At 71.8% G+C, this 18360-nt stretch overlaps 2 protein-coding genes across 2 annotated transcripts; one reads left to right on the top strand and one right to left on the bottom strand.

Moving 5' to 3' along the window:
• Positions 1–628: 628 nt before the first annotated feature.
• Positions 629–5517, top strand: PRR7 (proline rich 7, synaptic). The gene is made up of 3 exons (XM_052816400.1): positions 629–738; positions 4091–4730; positions 4877–5517. Exons 2-3 carry the CDS (start codon positions 4433–4435, stop codon positions 5263–5265), a joined length of 687 nt encoding a protein of 228 aa, XP_052672360.1. The 5' UTR covers positions 629–738; positions 4091–4432; the 3' UTR covers positions 5266–5517.
• Positions 5518–5616: 99 nt separating this feature from the next.
• Positions 5617–17004, bottom strand: DBN1 (drebrin 1). Its single transcript, XM_052816393.1, is given in 16 exon segments — positions 5617–6379; positions 6469–6529; positions 6531–6572; positions 6654–7204; positions 8174–8320; positions 9319–9456; positions 10617–10731; positions 10876–10935; positions 11071–11134; positions 11306–11457; positions 11555–11632; positions 11797–11943; positions 12022–12096; positions 12306–12418; positions 12518–12573; positions 16819–17004. Coding segments are annotated over 16 exon segments (1956 nt in total). The 5' UTR covers positions 16905–17004; the 3' UTR covers positions 5617–6308.
• Between the last annotated feature and the right edge of the window lie 1356 nt (positions 17005–18360).

Below are 18360 nucleotides of genomic sequence, written 5' to 3'. Positions count from 1 at the left end.
TCTGTCGGATGGTCAGCGTGGCTCTGCGGGCAGGGCCGGGGCGTGGGCAGCCTGCCCTGAGCCGTGAGCAGGGCGTGGAAGGGGCTCTGCCTGTCCCCAGCTCCCCCCTGCCCAGCGGTGTCCCAGCCCCGGGCGTTTAGGGGGTGCCTCGTCCCCATCCCTCTCCTTGCTGGGGGGGGAGCAGCGTGCGGGTGAGTGGGCGCTGGTGTACAGCCAGAGCTGGAATGGGTGGGTCTGGGCCCCACGGACACGGCAGGCCCTGGGCGAGCTCCGGGTGGGCCCTGGGGCGCTGGGGGTCCTGGGTCCTGCCCCGAGCCGTGGGGCTGTGGCGGCAGTGCCGGCACACGATTTTCAGGGGTGAAGGATGCTCTCAGCTGTTGCCTGGGCAACGGCTCCTCCTCCAGCCCACCATGTGGCTCGGGGAGCGCTCCCCCGCCTGCCTCCCCCCACCGCCGTGGGGAAGGGGAAGGCAGCTCCCGGCCCCCGGCGCTGGCGGGGCCGGAGGCCTGGCTCCCCCCGATCGCCCTCACCCTGGCCTGACGATGCCCGTGGGCCCCAGCGTGCCCCCCGCCTCTGCGTTACCCATGCCCCGAGGGAGCACCCAAGCCCCCCTGCATGGCCGCAGCCTCCTGCCCGCCGTGGGTGCTGCTCGGGCACCCCCACAACCGTCAAGCCGGCACTGCCGGGCTGCCACGGCTGCGCTGTGAGGTCCGATCGCGGGAGACAAGTTCCAGCAAGGTGAGTCGGGGCCGGAGCCAAGGGGGCCGGGGAAGACACGGCCACCACGGCCCTGCTCCGAGCGAGGTGGCGGGGCTTGGCCGTCTGCCGGAGCCACTCGGCCCGGCCGTGGTGGGAGCGGGCTGCCAGCTCCCGGCTTCCCCGGGTCGTCCCCTGGCTGGGATGGAGGAAGTCCTTCCGGCCGGGCCCCGGCAGAACAATGCGCCGTGTGTGCGGCTGCAGCAGGCGCCTGCCACCCTGCCCACGGGGAGGAAGTGGCGGCAGGGTCACGGCCCGCGTGGGGCACCCCTGCCGGGCACCCACACCCGGTCACCCACCTGGCCTCTGGCCTGGGAACAGAGCGGGCACGGCTCTGCCCTGTAACCACGCTCCCAGCATCTGGCACAGCCCCAGAGTGCAGCGAAGGGAGAGCGGGTGTTCTCGCCCCCAAGCTGAGCGCATGGTGGGGGGGGGATCTCCCATGGGAGCCGTGACCACCGGCCTTGGGCGCAGCAGGGAAGAGCTGGCGACGGCCCCCAGACGGCAAATGGCCGGGGGAGCCCTAGTGCAGGGGGCCGAGTCCTTGGGGCAGGCCGGCGAGGGGTCTGCTCCGGGGCAAGGGCAGCCTCAAGTGAGCGGGGTGCCCCCAGGACAGCCTGCTGCGTCACCCAGTGCCACCTCTGTCCCTCGCTGTCCTCGGGGCCAGGCTGGCATCCCTGCCCCGCACAGCCACGCGTCCCACTGCAGCACCCCGGCGGGCTGCGGTGGCGGGGGCCATTAAGGACTCGTCAGCGGCTGAGCTGCCCTCCCTGCCACTGTCCCTGTACTGTGCTGGCTGTCACCCCGGGGGAGCACATGGCCGTCACCCCCGAGGAGGCTGTGGCTGGCACCAGGGGAGCGGGTGGCTGGCAAACCCTGGCACGCCACAGCCACCCCCAGGGCGAGTGCATGGCCACCGGATGGGGGAGCCCGTGGCATCGCCCCGCGGGGCCTCGCAGGGCCATCACCCCACCCGCACCGTGGGGCCGTCACCCGGGGATCCCCGGCCCCCACCCCGTGGGGCTCCCGCGGCCACCCCCGGGGATGCCACGGCCCTCACGCCACCGCCATCCCGCGGCCGTTCCCGGGGAGGTGGGGGGGGGGGGCGGGATTCCCGTAGCAGTGCCCGTTCCCCCCGCTCCCCGCCGGTAGCCCCCGCTCGGCGAAGGGTCCCGGGGCGGGGGCGCGGGGGGCCCGCCGGCTCCCGGGTCCCTCCCCGAGCCGAGGGCGGGGCGGAGCGGCGGGGCGGGAGCCCGGGCGGGGCGGCGCGCGGCGGCGGCGCGGGAGCGCTCACCGGAGACAAAGGCAGCGCCGGGAGGTGGCGGCGGCGCCGCGCACCGGGCGCGCACCGGGCCCCCCCTCCCCCGCCCCCCTCCCGCCGCCGTCGCCCTATGGAGCCGCCGCCGCTGCCCGCCGCCTGAGCCACGTGCGCCGCCGCCGCCGGTAACGGGAGCCGCGGAGGGAGCGGGCGCGGCGCCTCCGCCTGTTGCGCGGCGCGGAGGCAGCGGGGCCGGGGCGGGGGCGCGCGGGGCCGCCACCGGGAACCGGGGGCCGGGGCAGGGGCGCGCGGCGCGTAGCGGGGCGCGCGCCTCCGGTCCGTCCCCGGCGGGCGCGCGCCCCGGGGGAGGAGGAGGAGGAGGAGGAGGAGGAGAAGAAGGAGGAAGAGGAGGAGGAGGAGGGGGCTGCCGCGCCCGGCACCGGGAGCGGGGAGGTCCCCGCCGGGGTGTCCCCCTCCCGCCGGAGGTACCGGGCTGGGATGCGACGCGGGCAGCGGGGCCCAGGCCGGGGCCGGGGGCAGCGGGGCGGCCCCGGCTTGCCGGCGGGGCCCGGCTCGGCGGCTGCTCCCAGCCGGGCGGCCGGTCCGCTCCCCGCCCGGCGTGGGTGTCTCCCAGCCCGGCCCCGCGCCTCCCCCAGCCCGCACGTCTCCGGCCCCGGCAGCCCCGCTCCCCCCCCGCACGCCCCATCTGCAAACGCCCCCGGTCCCCAGGCGCCACCAGCCCGCCCTGCCCCGGTTCCCGGTGTCGTGTGTCCCCCCCCCCAGTCCCGGCCGTTACCCCGGTGCTCGACCCACGGCCCTTCCCGCAGGGTGCCCCCCCCGCCCGGGGATACCCAGGCTGCTGGCCGGGAGCCTGTTGCAGTCGGGGCCGGCGAGCTCTGCCCGCACCGAGCTGGCCTTAGCCGGGCAGCGGTGGCGGCTTGGGGCTCCCCAGCAAGGGGCACCCCCTCCCCAGAGACTCACATCCCGCCGCTGCCTCTGCCCCCGCTTTTGTCTGCGTGATGGAGCAGCCCCCGCTGCCCGCCGCTGCCCACCGCTGCCCGGCCGGAGCGTGGCCAGGGCTCCCCGGTCCCTTCCTTCCCCCATCCCTCCTTCCTTCCGGCAGGTCTCGACCCTCCGGCCCCGCTGCCCTGCTAGCCCCCTCGGCACCCGGTGGCCCTGCCGTGGTGCCCTCGCTGGCAGCGTGGCCCTGCCCCGTGGGGTGGCCGGGGACCCCGCGGCCCTTCACCGCTCGCCGAGCCGAGGCACGTGGGAGCGATGGTGCCTCCGTGGTCGCCCTGCCCTCGGCCACCGCCACTCCAGCGCTTGCCCTCCTCCCCGCTGGCGAGCCTGGTCTCTCCCACACCACGATAATAATCCTGATGGGTGCTTACGTGCCTGCCTGCGAGCACCCATGGGTGCTGCTCCCCGCTCGCTGATGTGCACAGCTCTCCCCCCCCCCCCCGGCACATGCTGTCCCTGTTCGGTGCTCGGCTGGATGTGACCGAGCTGTCAGCCTGCCTAAAGGCAGGGACCTGGCAGGCGTGACGGTGTCCGTAACCGCCACCCCCCTGCCCTCCATCACCGTGTCAGGGTGCCACCATCCCCTGATTCTCCCCGGGGGCCGTGAGGCCAGCGATGGCCGTGGTGCACGTGCTCCCGCGAGCGCCACGTGCCGCAGGCAGCCTCCGGCTCCGCGTGTCCCTGCTCCTCCCCGGGGCACCCCAGGGCACCCTGCTGCGGAGCGGCATGGGGGCCGAGCTGCCTGGGCTCTGCAGCCGATTTGGGGTGCGCTGGGTGGGCAGGAGTGGGGGGGGATGCCAGCAGACACCCCGTGATCTGGAAGGTGTCGATGCCGCGGTGCCACGGCATCCGTTTCCCGCCCTGGGCTGCCCGGCAGTGCCGTGGCAGGGTGTTGGGGGGGGGTTTGCAGCCGTGGGGGCGACGGCGGGGGCGCGCATGGGGCCAGGCACGGCTCCCCGGCGGCTGCGGGTGCCGCTGCGCATGTGGAGCGAGTCACCATGGGAACGGGGCGGCCGCGTCCCCGCCACGCTCACGCTCACGTCTGTCTCGTTACAGGGCCCCCTCCCCGGCGGCCCCCTCCCAGCGATGGGCAGCGGGACCCCGCCGGCCCTGTCCCCCCATCGCCCACCCCGCCGGCCCCCCACCCCGCCGCCCACCCAGCGCACCCAGGCCTGACCCACCCGCTCCAGCCCCCCCCGGCTCCATGGCGAGGACGGACCCCTGACGGCGGGCGCCCGCGGGCCAGAGGAGACGCCGCCGGGCACGGCCCGGGGAGATGCCCTCGGCGGCCCTGACAGCATCGGGTCCTGCCCTGGCCCTGCCGCCGCCCTGAGCATCCCGTCCCCCACCCCGAGGGCAGGGAGAGGCAGGGGCCTCCCCCCGGGGCCGGCAGCCAAGATGGTGATGTCCCAGGGCACCTACACCTTCCTCACCTGCTTCGCGGGCTTCTGGCTCATCTGGGGGCTCATCGTGCTGCTGTGCTGCTTCTGCAGCTACCTGCGGCGGCGGGTGAAGCGGCAGCAGGAGGAGCGGCTGCGGGAGCAGAGCCTGCGCGCGCTGGAGCTGGAGCCGCTGCACTACGAGGGTTACGGGGGCAGCCCCCCCGGCATCGCCATTCCCCACCGCCTCCGCCTCGAGCCCCACCATCATCACCCCCACCACATCCCACCCCCCCGACCCTGGAGCTGCCGGCACGGTAAGGAGCAGGGAGGGGCTCTCGGCATCCCCGGTGCGTGCGCCTCCCCCCCCTTTTTTTTGGGGGGGGGGGGTGTGACACGGCATGAGAGCCGGGGCACAGCACTGACGGCAGCGGGGGTCCGGGGGGGGGGCTTTGCCTTGCAGAGTCAGACCTGTCGAAGCCACCGTGCTACGAGGAGGCGCTGCTGATGGCGGAGCCCCCCCCGCCGTACAGCGAGGTGCTGATGGACACGCGGGGGCTCTACCGCAAAATCAACGCCCCCTTCCTGAGCCACGAGCGGCTGGAGAAGCAGGAGCAGCCCCCCAGCTACAAACCCCTTTTCCTGGACGCCGGCTACGGTTCGGCACTGCACCTGCCCCGCTCGGCCAGCCCCGGTCCTGCCTGCCCGGACCTCTACCTGCAGGCAGAATGTTCCCCCCGCATGTTTCCCAGCTGGACGGACTCGGAGCTCAGCAGCAGGGACACCTACGAGCCGGGACCCTGGCACCTCCCGGTCTCCATGCCCCTCTTCGGCAGGACTACCGCTGTCTAACGGCGGCCCCGGGGGACCCCCGGACCTCGCCGCGGGTGCCCCTCCGGCACCGGGGGAGGTGGTTTCGGTTGCCCGCGTCACCCTGGGGACGCCCGCTCCGGTGCGGGCCATCGCCGCCGGCGCGGAAGGGGCTGGTTCCCCATCTGGCCCCCGCCGGCCCCCCCCATGCCGGGGGCGCTGGGGACCCGGACTCTGCTCTGTTTCTTAAATTTTTTGTTTGTTACAGTTTGAGAATAAAAGTTTGTGGCTCGGGTTCGCCTCCCGGCGGGCTGGCGTCATGGGACACCCCCCCGGGGTGGCGGCAGCCCCCCGCTCCCCTGCCCTCCCTGCCCCCCCCCAGCAGGCTGCAGCCCCCGTGGGAGTCGCTTTATTTATTAACAGACATGAGCACACCGCCGGTACAGAACTTGTGCTTTCCAAAAACAGTTACTGTAGGGGGGGGAGAGGGGCCAAGCGGGGGCCAAGCGGGGCAGGGTGGGGGGCTCCCGGCGAGGAAGGAGTGGGGGGAGGGCACAAGCCCCACACCAGCTCCCTACCAGGGTTGGGGGGGGGGGGGCGCCACCGGCCACAGCCTCGCCTTGGTCGGGTCACTTTATTGCCATATTCATTTATTATTATTATCATTATTATTATTATTATTCCTTTTTTTTTTTTTGAACTCGTGCAAAGTATTGGGGGGCTCCCGGGGGGGGGGGGGCACGAAGAGAATGAGGACCCTGTCCCACAGCTGGGCAGGGGATGCAAGTGTGTGCGTCCCCCCCCCGAAGGGGCGCTGGGGCAGCGGGGGGGGGCGGATTGCTAAAGGGGGCTGGGGGAGGGGCTGACACGGCTCCTACCAACAACTTAAAAAAGAGAGGAGGACAAGTGGGGGCTGTAAAAGGTGCCCCTGGGTGGGGGGGGGCGCAGCGGGGCGGCTCCCACCCGGAGGCCTCATCCTGCGGGGGCCCCAATGGGGCGGGGGGGGGGCCCGGCCCCCGGCTGTGGCCCCCTCATACCCCATACCGGCCGGGGTGGGCTGCCTGCGCCGGCAGTGGGGCCCGGGCTTACAGGCCCCCCCCGAAGCTCTCCTCCTCCTCGGGCAGGGGGTCCGCATCCCAGCATGTGATGTCAATCTCTGGGGGGACAGGGAGCGGGGGGGGGTGGTCAGGGCAGTGTGGGGTAGCCCACGGAGGGACAGACACCCCCCTCACCATTCCCACTCACCTGGGGGCTTGTTGTAGAAGACGGGCTGGGGGGCTTTGGCCGATGGCTCCTCGGGGGGGGGGTACCTCCTCCTCCTGGGACTGGCTGAAATAGCCCTCGCTGGCCTGGAGCAGGGGGGGGCAGGTGGTCAGGACCCCCCAAGCCACCCAGTCATCCCCCGACCCCCTTCCCCTGGCAATGCTCACCTGCTCCCCACGACCCGGCGTCCCGTCCTTGGGGGCCATCTCCCCATTGGTGATGGGGGGGGTCTCTCGGCCCGGGGCATCCTCCTGGGGGGCACGCTGGCAGCCAAGCCCCCGGGGCTGGGTGTCACCCCCACCGGCTGCCTCCTCCTCCTGCTCCGCGTCGCAGAAGGTGGCAGGGGGCTCGGGCAGCTCGTCCAGGCTCAGCAGGGTCCCCTCGTCAGGCAGCGTGGCCGGGGGGCCCTCGGGGACAGGGGCAGCAGGCAGGGGCCAGGCAGCGGGGGGGTTCGCCCCATCGCTCTGCCACAGGTCGATGAGGCTCTCGGGGTTGGGGGTCTCCCCCGGCTGGGGCTCGGCAGCCACAGGTAACGGGGAGGGCTCGGCAGGCTCCAGGGTCATCAGGTCCCCCAGGGAGTCAACCCCTGCTGTCCACACCGGCCTGGGGCTGGGCTCGTCCCCGGGGGGCTCGGTGGCCTTGTCCTCGGGCTCTGGGAAGGGCCAGTGCTGCTCAGGGACGGCTGGCCCGGCCTCCTGGGTGCTGGGGCTGGGGGAGTCTGCAAGGGAGGGGACAACAGTCAGTGGGGACAGACCACCACACCCCCCCCCCCCCCCCCCATCCAGGGCCGGGGGGGTGGGGGGGGGGGTCCTTTGGGCTGGGTGCAGCAGGGAGATGCTGTGGGGATGGGTGGGAGTGACTGGGCAGGGAGGGGACCGATGGCACACACCAGGGGACATGGTGGGGCTGGGTGTGGGGCAAGGTGAACCCTTGAGGGGGGTGCCCGGGCTCTGCTGGGGTGGAGAGAGTAGCTGGGAGGCACAGGGGGATGGGGAGGGGTGCACTGGGAAGATGCAGAAGGAAAAGCTGGGATGCACCAGAGGATGCAAAGGGGCCAGTGGGGACTGCTGCAGAGCTGGCTGGGATGCAGAGGGACAGTGGGGATGCATGGAGGGAAGCAGCAACACTGGCAGGGACGCACTGGGGATGGCACAGATAGGACAGTCGCATTGGGGGATGCAGCAGAGACAGTGGAGCTGCACTGGGGTGATGCTGCAGAGATGGTGGGCAGGTACAGACTGGGGCGGGGAAAATGCACTGGTAGTGGTGGAGATGCACTGGCTGGGGCAATGCACTGGAAATGGGGAGATGCATGGGGGGTTGGTGCAGCACAGGCAACAGGGATGCACGGGTGTTAGAAAATGCACTAGAGACAGCAGGGATGCAACAATGACGGCGGGGCTGCACTGGGGGGATGCAGCAGAGACAGCGGGGATGCACCAGCACGGAGCAGTGGACACGGCGGTGATGCACTGGGGGACACAGCAGAGACGGAGGGGGATATATCAAGGGATGCAGACGGGACAGCATGGATGCACTGAGCGATGCAAGGGAGTTTGGCAGGGCTGCGGCAGCGGGGGCTGCAGAGGAGTCGAGGGGGCTGCAGCAGGGGATGTGCTGTGGGGAACCGCGGGGATGTGCCCAGGCAGCCCCAGGCAGGGGCAGGCAGCGCCAGCCCTGCGCCCACCTTTGGGCGTTGCCGGCGTCTCGTTGCCCGACGCCTCGTTGCCCGACGCGCGGGTGCCCGGCTCGCCCAGCGGCGTGGCGGCCGGGCTGGACTCGCAGGGGCTGCAGCCCGCTGCCGAGGCCTTGCGGTAGGCGTCCGACTGGCTGCCTGCGGACAAGGGAGATGGGGGTGGCATGGGGGGGGCTGCCCACATCGGGGAGGGACCAGCACCCCAGCGCTGCCCCTGCTCCTGTGCCATGCCAACCCGGCCAGGAGCTGTCAAATGTACGTCACCATGTACCTGCCACCGCGTCATCCCCTCCTGCGGTGGCGGGGCAGAGGCACCCATGGGTGCAGCAACCACCATGCCCCTCTCCGGGCATCCCCGCTAGCCCCATGCAGCCGCAGCCCCCGCATCTGCCAGGTAGGGGGACAAGCAGCCCCATACCTGCCGCAGTGCACGCTGGCTCTGCCCACACACAGCCCAGCTGGGCCCTGGCACAGCCTCACCTCTGCAGGCACAGCTCTGTGCCCTGCTACCCCTGGCTAGGGGGGCACAGTCCCACATGGCTCCAGGCACCATCTGGCCCCTTCTGCCCCATGGGCACAGCCCCACACGATCCGGGGCACAGCCTTTCCCATCCCGCGCTGCCCCATGGGCAAAATCCTGCGTGGTCCAGGGCGCAGCCTGCCCTGTCCCCTTCTGCCCCACGAGCACAGCCTGCCCCATCCACCTCTGCCCCATGAGCAGAGCCTGTCCTGGGCCCCCTCTATCCCATGGGCACAGCCTGCTCCATCCCATGGCAGAGCATCATCTCCCCAGGCACAGCTCAGCCCTGTCCCCGTCTGTCCCATGGGCACAGCCTGCCCGGTGCCCCCTCCCCGGTACCACGGGCACAACCTGCCTCATGGGCACAGCCTGCTGCATCCCCCCACCCCAGGGGCACAGCGCCCACCGTGGGGCCAGCCCCAGCCGAGGCGTGCAGGGTGCCCGTGGGTGCGGGCGCAGCCCCCGCCTGGGTGCCCGGCCCCCTCTGGGTGCCCGCGGGAGGGGCGCTGCCTCCGCTGTCGGTCCGGTGTGCCGTGGGGCTGGGGTGGGCTGTGGGGCGGCCGCCCGTGGCTTGGCCCCCAGGAGCTGCACACCCGGGGGGATCCCAGCTACCTACATGGGAAGAAAGAGGAGAGATTTGGGGTGCGGTGGCAGGTGATATAGGGGAAGGGGGTCCGCGGGGGGGAGGAGGAGGAGGAGGAGGAAGAAGGCGGCCCACTGTCAGCTGTCTTTATGAAAGGACAGTGCAGACGACCTGCCGAGAGAAAGACAGACAGACGGACGGACGGAGAGAGAGAGAGAGCAAAGAGATGGGTCAGTCCCTGCTCAGCGCAGCCGTGGCGGGGCCGGGGCACCAGGGCACCGGGACGGGAGGACGGCGGGATGGGAGGCAGCACTGACAGTGGGGTGGGAGGATGGCAGGACAAGAGGATGGAAAGACAGCAGGACAGAAGGATGGGAGGCAGTGCTGCATGGCCAGGTGGGGAGAGAGGCCAGGACATGGCCATGGGACAACTACCTGCTCAGGCACAGCACGGCCCCACAGCATGAACCCACGGCACGGCCACAACACAGCCCACAGCGCAACCCGTGGCACAGCCCCACAGCATTGCCCCGAGGCACAACCCCACAGCACAGCCCCACGGCACAGCCCATGGCATGACCCATGGCATGACCCCACAGCAAGAACAACACATCACAGTCCCTCCAGCACAGCACCCCAGCACGACCCCCAGCGCAGCCCCACGACATGGCCCCACAGACGGAGGCGCCCACCAGGACAGCTAGCCCCTGCCCTAGAGCCGCAAAAAAGAGTCCCAGGGCTGGACCCCAGACTGTGGGGCAGCCCAGCCTCCCCAGAGGGTACTCCCTGCCAGCCGGGAGCACGCTGGGTGCCCCACGCCTGCCCCACTCATTCCTGCCCCTTTTAGCTGCCCCCGTGGGATGAGTTGCCTTCCCAAGCCACCCCCAGACCTCCAGCTGCCCACCCCTGCCGCATCGACCACGCTGCCACCCTGGCTGCCAGCGTGGTGCTGTGACAGGTGAGCGGACGACACCCAGCAGGGAGCAGGATGAGCCCCCCCCTTGCTGAAGACACCCTGGCATCCAGCCCCTGCCAAGCTGCCCCAGCTGCAGGGGCCGCGTGAGGTGCAGTGGCAGTGGCGGTGATGGTGGCGCAGCAGAGCAGGACGACCCCCTGCCGTCCTCGTGCCCCCGGCACCCCCAACCGCAGCGCCAGGGACGGCAGAGGGGACACCCCCTCCCCACATTACAGCCCTGCTCCCCCCAGATCCCACTGTGACCCGCCGAGCTGCGGGGAGCCCCGGTGGCACCACACTCACCTGCTCCGCAGCCCGCAGTCCCCCCCGGCCTCTCCATGCCCCCCCGGTGCCCACAGCCCCCCCAGCCCCTCACCTGTCCTGTGGCTGCCCGGTGAGACGGCGTCACTGCTGCCCGATGCCACCCGCTCCTGCTGCTTGAAGAAGTCCCGGGGGTTGTCGGGCCGCTGAGCGATGATGGCAGCAGCCTCCTGTGGGGATGGGGGAGGCTGAGACCCACCGCCCCAGTGGTGTGGGGCTGAGGGACCACCCCCCAGCTGGGTCCCCATCGAGCTGTGGGCGCTGCTGGCTGGAGAGTGAGGACAGGCACTGGGCATGGCTGCCAACGCACTCACCTCCACCTCTGACTCTGATTTCCTGAGCTGCTGCCTGTCGTCCTCCTCTTGCTGCTCCCCCTACGAAGAGACATGGCATGACCCCCCAGCCCCGGGATGCCCAGGAGAACTGGCTGAGAAAAGCCCTTCCTCGGGGGTGACACCAGGCAGCAGCTTCGGCTCGAACCCCAGCCCCACGCCTGCCACAGCACTTACGAAGATGGACTGCTCCTTCAGGCGCTGCCGGGCCTCCTCTGCCTCCATGCTCTGCTGCTTCCGCCTGCAATGGGGGCACAGGAGAGGGGCTGGGCACCAGCTCCTGCCAGTCCCTGCCCCAACCCCTTCCCATGAACCAACACCCATGCACCTCCCCAGACGCTCGCAGCATGTGCGCAGCCATCCTGTACATGCACATCCTCGCACGCGAGCCCGACCCCAGCCCCCGCCGTGCCTGTGCTCCTCGATCTGCTCCTCGCGCTCCCGGTAGCGCCGCTCCCGCTCCTCCTGCTCCAGCCGTTCCTGCTCCATCCGCTCCTGCTCGAACCGCAGCCGGGCGTCCAGGGCCTTTTTCCGCTCCTCCTCCTTACGCAATTCTTCCTCTTTCTGGTGGGAGGGGGATGAAGGACAGGGCTGCCCATCACCTGCCAGCGGCTCACCCCGCTCCCCAGGGGCTACCGGCTGCCCCCCCAGCATACCCCACCTTGGCCTGTTCCCAGAACTGCTCCCGGTTGAGCCGCTTCATCTCCACGGTGGCGTCGGTTTTCTGGTAAGTGGTGCCCTGGGACGGAGGAGAGGCAGGGGGGGCGGAGGGGCTGGGATCAGCGAGGGGGAATAACAGTAAGCGGCACACGGGGTGACGGGCTGCGGCAGACAGGAGCCCCAGGCGGGAGGGATGCCCTGCGCCCGCCGCCATCGCCGCCGTCGCTGCCATGGGGACATTACCACAGGCTCGGCGTTCTCGTCCTCCCGCAGCCGCAGGCGGTGCAACACCGGGCTGGAGACGCGGGCCAGCCCGTTGGAGAGCCGCTGCCCAATGGCCCCTGGGTCGATGTCCTCCACACTGCTGGCGTTGACGATGACGTCCACGCCCTGGTCGGGGGGCAAGCAGCCGTCAGGCACCGGGGTGGGTGCCCTGGCGACATCGTCCCCCGCCCCAGTGTCACCCACCTGGAAGAACTCGGCGATCTTGGCCACGTGGCTGGCACAGGCGCATTTGCGGGCGTCCGGCACGTCCTCACCCACCTGTGGCAGCCAGGGAGGGGCTGAGCTGGGGGGGTGCGGCAGGGTGACCCCCACCCCGCTGACCACCACTGGACAGCGGGACCGTGGGGCACCCACACCTCCCCCCCGGCCACCGCAGGCTCCTCCCTTGCACCCAGCCATGCCCCTGCCAACACTGCGGCCCCGGTGGGCACGGCACGGCCCCCCCCAGCATGGCCCCCCCCACTCACCCAGTTGACGAGGACGTATTTGGGGAGCACAGCCTGGGGGTCCTTGACGCTGCAGAAGCCGTACATCACCTTCTGGATCTCAAAGTGGCCGGAGAGCTCCAGCAAACCTCCGCCTGGCACGGCACCGTCAGCCCATGTCCACCCGGCACCGGGACGGGTGCTGGGGAAAACGCTGGCAGAGCCGAGCCAGCTGCAGGGACAGAGGACCTTACCTCCTGACGCTGCCAGCTTCAGGTCATCAGAGCCATCCTCGTACGTGTAGAGGGCCCTGGGGAGACAGCGTGGGTGAGCCATGGCCAGGGGGAGCGTGGGGTGGCCCCTCCGCCTCCCCATCCTGCTAACACTGAGGTCAGGGCAGGTCCTGGGGGACCAGCCAGGTGTCCCCAAGCTGCCACACAGCCACCCCAATCCCTTGCCCATGGCCACCGCGAAGGGCCAGGCTGCCAGGCAGGCAGGACTTCGGGCAGGGCCTATTCCCCAAACCCTGCTGCCTGGCAGCCATGGGGCAGGGTCGCAAGGTTGGGGACAGAAGGGTCACTTGGGCACAGGGACCAGCCGGCTGCCGTGCCGTGCCGCAAGCCGCTGCGGCCTCGCAGCTCCTTGCACGCCCATCTCTGTGTGCCCCCGACCCTGCCGGTTACCAACCGGCTTTGGGGACAGCCCCACGCCCCGGCAGGGAACTCGGGGCCGCTCACGTGCCTGGCTGCGTGAGCCACCGGCCCGGCAGGCACCAGGCCGGGGGAGGACGCCGGAGCACCAGCAGCAGCAAATCAATGTGCCGCCAGGGTGTGATGGGGCCGTCATGGAGACTGTTTCTTGGAAACCGTTCCCAGCGGATGGGAAACCCCCTCTCGCTCCCACCGCGCCCCAGCCAGCCCCCCCCGGGGCTCCGCGGGGACCCCCACCAGCCCGCACCTCCCCAGGGGCATGCAGCCAGCTACGGCGGGGCGGGGAGGGGAGGACGCATGGCGAATTGGTCCAGGGCGGGTGGGCGAGGGGATGGATGTTGCTAGGCAACCAGCATCCTCTGTCGCCATGGCAACCCCCCCATCCCAGCTGGGATGCAGCTCGCCCCGATGACGAGGTGATTAGTGGAGGGGAGCGGGGGAGGCAGGCAGGCAGCGGGGACCCGTCGGGGCCTGGCAGGCACCCAAACCTGCCTGCCGCCGTCACACGCTGCACCCGGAAAGCCGGGGCCGCCCGTGCTGGACCCCCCCATCATCTCCACACCGGGGCAGGCGGACAGCTCTGCCGATTGGCATTCGGCTAGCAGCGCCCGTGCGGTGCTTGCTGGAGCACCAAAATCCCCATGGTGCCGGGCAGAGCTGTCCTCACCCAAACTCGCAGCTTCCAGCCAGAGCCTGGGGGATGGTAACTGGGGGGGGTCCCTACAGGCAGAGCAACCCCCAAACCAGGGCCACGGCTGGACCCTGGGAGCTGAAAAACAAGGGGAAGGCAGGCAGGTGCCTAACAGGGAGACGGCCTCCCTCCACCCCCCTGGCACCCACCGCCCCCTGAGCCTCCGGCAGCGAGCCGCAGATAATTACACCAACAAGATTGACTTTAATCCGCACATCCCGATCCTGCTAATCGGCCACTCCAGCCGGCGCCAGCTCCCGGCCTGGAGCCGGCAAAGCAGCTGCAAAGCGCCGTCTGCGATGCCTGCGCCGGGGAAGGCTGGAAAACGCAGCCCCTGCCTGCAACTGCAGCCCCGGCCCCAGGGGGACCTGCTGTTGATCCCCCAGGAATGGGGGAAGCATGGCAGCAGTTTGGGGGAGCCCAGGGCCATGGGCAGGGGCTGGGGGCTCACAAGGTGGGATGCAGCTGGCTGCAGAGGGGGGGAAACAAGTAGGGCAGAGCCACGGCATTGCTGCCTGGGGAGCCCTGCGGGTGCTGGGGGCACCCAGTGCCTGCTCTCCCCCGCCCTGGGACCCCGCCATGCAGGGTGGTACCTGAGCACAGTGCTGCTGCCCGCACCCAGGGGTGCTCCCAGGGCAGTGGGGGGCTTGCCGTGGAAACAGAGCCCTACCCTGAGTGTGGCCCAGCAGCACAGCCTGACCCCACGCCGGGACGGAGGATCCAGAGGTTTCCAGCCCAGGGGCCAGCAGGGCCATGCTGGGGCCAGCAGCATCCCCAGGGGTACCCCCAGGGTCCTGCAGCCCAACAGCATCACCACGAGCCCCAGCAGCGGGTACCAGCCATGCCACAGCGGGTGCAGGCAGCATCATGCATTGCTCACCCCCTTCCATGGGCTTTAATCCCTCCACCCAGCCCATACAGCCCCTTCCCACCCACTGGGCTCCAGGCATGTGGGTCACCCATGAGTGGAGGTGACCCATGCAGCCCAGGGAGGAGGGCTCCCTGCGGCCGGGGGACTCCAGCAAGGATCCCCCATCACGCCGCCAAGGAGACAGAGGCCCCGCGGCCCTCGCATGGCCCCATTGCTCACCGAAGCAGGCAGAGCAATGCCTGTGGGTGCCAGCACCTGGGGCACCCGCAGCTGCCTGCCCCCCCCACCGTGGCCGGGGAGGGGGAGCATCGCCCCAGCCCACCCGCCTCAGCCTGGGCACATGTGTTTCCAATGTGGCTGGGAGCTCCAGGGAGTCGGCGTGCTCAGAAAGCAGCACCAAATTCCTTTCCGATCGAGTAATGGGCCCCAGCAGCCTCCGCGGGGCCGGGCAGGGGGAGGGGACGCTCGGACCCTCCAGGACCAGGCTGGAGCAGGGGGGAATCCCAGACTAAACACAGGGATCCCGGCCGGGCAAGAGCATGGCATCCCTCGGCACCAGCCCAGGCCCGGGCTCCGGCACAATGTCCTCACAGCCTCTGGCTCAGCCAGGTTGGGCCACTGCCGGTCAACAGTCCCCATCACCCTGCCCGATGCAGCCCTCCCAGCATCACCCCTCATCCCCCACCTGGGCGCTGGGGCCTGCAGCAGGGATGCTGCTCCCACTGGCACCGAGTGCCGGGCACCCCTGGTGACCATGGGATGGAGGGGCTGGGGATGATGGGGCGAGCTCAGCCCCATCGGTGGGGATGGCGGGGGCTTGCTGCCCAGCTGGGGCTCAGCCCTGGAGGTGAGGGGGGCCCGGCCCCGGCACTCGCCTTCCCAGGAACCGTTTCTGCTGCTCTCAGCAGCTTTGGCAGGGAGGGCTCCTTTGCAGCGGATGCCGGGAAGCAAGATGTACCCAGGGCTGACAGCTGCCTCCTGGCCAGCAACATGCACCGTGCTCGCCCACAGCGCCCTTGGGCTGGCGGCAGGACCGCGGGGCTCCCTGGAGAACCGGGGCTGGTGGGGAGCGGGACCTGCCCAGGCCCACACAGCTCGGGGGGCTCCCAGCCCTGTCCTGAACGCAGGAACCCGGCTAGAGAGCAGCGTGCACCCCAGCTGTGTGCTGGATGCCCCCCAGCTGGGCGGTGGGTGCACCCTAGCTGCGTGGTGGGTGCATGGTAGGCACCCCTGCCAGAGAGCAGCATGCACAGCATGCACCCAGCACCCCAGCTCTGCCCAGCGAGCTGCACCCCAGGGTGCTGGCAGCATCCCCCCCCCGCCCCATGCCATGGCACAGACACCCTGGGGGGCAAGGAGAGGGTCCCGGGGCAGACGGCCCCAGCTGGCCCCACTGCACCCGGGTGGGGCTGGGAGATGCGGGTGGGCGCTGGGAGAATCGGGGTGGCGTGGGGAGATGCTCCCTGCGGGCTGCTGTGCCGGCTGCAGCGGGGCCTGGATCCGGCCGGGCCCCGGCGCCCGCAGCACGGGGTGTCCCGCACTGGGGGGTGCAGGCAGGGCAGGGCAGCCCGGGGGGGGTCCCGCCGGCGAAGGCCACCCCCCGCCCCGAGCCCGCAGCAGCCCCAGCCCGGCGGGGCGGTCCCGGACCGACGCACCGCGGCCCTCCAGGGATGGGGCACTCCGGGGAGCTCGGGGGGGGCCGGGAACAGCGGGGCCGCGGGGGGGGATGCCGGGCAGAGGGGCCGCCCGCTGCCGGGGCACCGGCGGGGAGCGGGGCCGGGCTGGTGGCGCCCCGATCCCCGCCCCCCCCCCCGGGCGCCCCTGCCCGCGGCTCCGGCTCCAGACAATGGCGAGGGACCCGGGGCCGGGCCCAGCACCGGGGGGACCCCCGGGCCCTCCCCGCCGTGCGCGGACCCCCCCGCTCCCCACGTTCGCTGCCCGGCGGGAGGTCGGACGGTGCCGGGGGCTCCCGGGGGCGGTAGGGGCCGGCGCTCGCACGTGCCGGCCCGGCGCAGACAAAGCGGGGACCGCGCCCCGGCCCGGTGCGGCGGCGGCGGGCAGGTGCGGGCACTGGGGGCGGCGGACCGGGCACCCCCCCCCCCAAACACACACCCCCCCCCGCCGCCGCCCCGCCCGCCTTTGTGTGCCGGGGCTCCCGGCATCGCGGGCCCGGGGCGGCGGGGGGCGCAGCGCGGGGCGCGGCCGGTGTTACCGGGCGGCTCCGTGCACAAAGGGCGGCGGCGGCGGCGGGGACAAAGGGGCGGCGGCGGCGGGCGCGCTCACCAGTCGGTGGGGCTGTCCTCGCCGATCACGTCCTGGTAGGAGGCGAGCAGCTCCAGGCGGTGCGCCGCGAAGCCGACGCCAGCCATGGCGGGGCCGGGATGCTGCCGGGGGGACCGGAGGGACCGGCCGCCTGCCCGCCTCCGAGACACTGCCGCAGCGGCCGGGCGGAGGGGCGAGCGGCGGGGAGGCTCCGCCCGCCGCCGCGCCCGGTCCTAGCGCCGCGAACGGCCCCCACCACCACCCTCCGCCCCCCCCCCCCACCCCAGCCCGGCCCCCGCCCCCGCCCCGGCCCCCGCCGCGCCCCCCGGGGCGCCCCCGGGGCACCCCGCCGGCCGCCACGCCGGGCACCGCGCCGGGACCCCTGAGGTGCGGGCAGCATCGCCCCCGCCCCGGGCTGCCCCCCCCCCCCCCACGGCTCGCCCCCGGGATCCTGCACCCCGGGGACCCCGCAGCCTGGGGTCTGCTCCACCCCCGCCCCCCCCGGGCCATCCCCCCGCCCCAGGGACCCTGAACCCCGGAAACCTGCACCCCGGCTCTGCTCCCTCCTGGGACCCTGCACCCCGGGTGGGTCTGCACCCTGGGCTCTCCTCTGCCCTGGGGACCGGCGCCCTGTGCTACCCCCTCCGGGGGACCCTGCACCCTGGGGACCTCGCATGCCGGCTGCTCCTCCGCACCCCACACCCTCTCCTGTCCCATGTCCCCTCCACCCTGGGGACACGGCACGCAGGGAACCCTGTGCCCTCAGCTCCCCTCTGGCCCAAGCCCCTATGCCCTGAGGTTTCCTCTCCAAGGACGCGGCACCATGGGCTCTGCCCCACACACCCAGCCGTGCCCTCACTGCTGCACAAGCTGTCAGTGAGCGCAGCCTTTGTGGGGGGCCCCTTTGCTGCCCGCCTGACCCTTCATCCCCACTGCTCCCAAACACCCAGTCGCCTTGGGACCCTGCCGGGCTGTGCAGGACAGCGCGTTTTCCAGGAGGTTTTGCCTCCATTTGAACCCACAAAGTTGCTTTTGCACTGACCCGCACAGGGCTCTGCGGGGGCTCCCAGCTGGGTCTGCACGCTCCTGCCAGGGCAGGCAGCATCGCCCTGCCCCACCCTGCCTTCCCGACCCCCGGCAATGCCTGCATCCCGGACCAGAACCGCGCCAAAGGGGCCTCCATGCTGGAGCGACAGCGGGGAGCGTACAGGGCCTGATTCCTGCAGGTTGGAGCTGATGCCGGCATGGCCCTTCCCGAACCAAGCCCTTGAGAGCAGCCTGTGGATGAGCCCCCCAAGCTCACTGGGACACGGGACACTGTTCCGCAGGCCCTGCCTGTGCTGCCTGCTCCCCCCACGCCTGCACACCCTCCTTGCACCAGCATTTCTGAGCCAGGCCAGAGCCGGAGCCGCCCTAAGAGGCTGCAAGAGTTTGCGAGCAGCTGTAGCGCAGCTGCCGGGGCCAGCGCGGGGGCCAGGGCTGCGGCAGGCGCCCCGCAAGCGGCTCAGCTGGCTTTGGGGATGTGGTGGGACCCCGCTCGGGGACATGGTGGGAGCCCTGAGC

This window comes from Harpia harpyja, chromosome 20 (genome assembly GCF_026419915.1).
Source record: "Harpia harpyja isolate bHarHar1 chromosome 20, bHarHar1 primary haplotype, whole genome shotgun sequence".
NCBI lineage: Eukaryota > Metazoa > Chordata > Aves > Accipitriformes > Accipitridae > Harpia > Harpia harpyja.
Note: the sequence above shows the minus strand (reverse complement) of the source record. Positions and strands in the feature narration are given on the sequence as shown.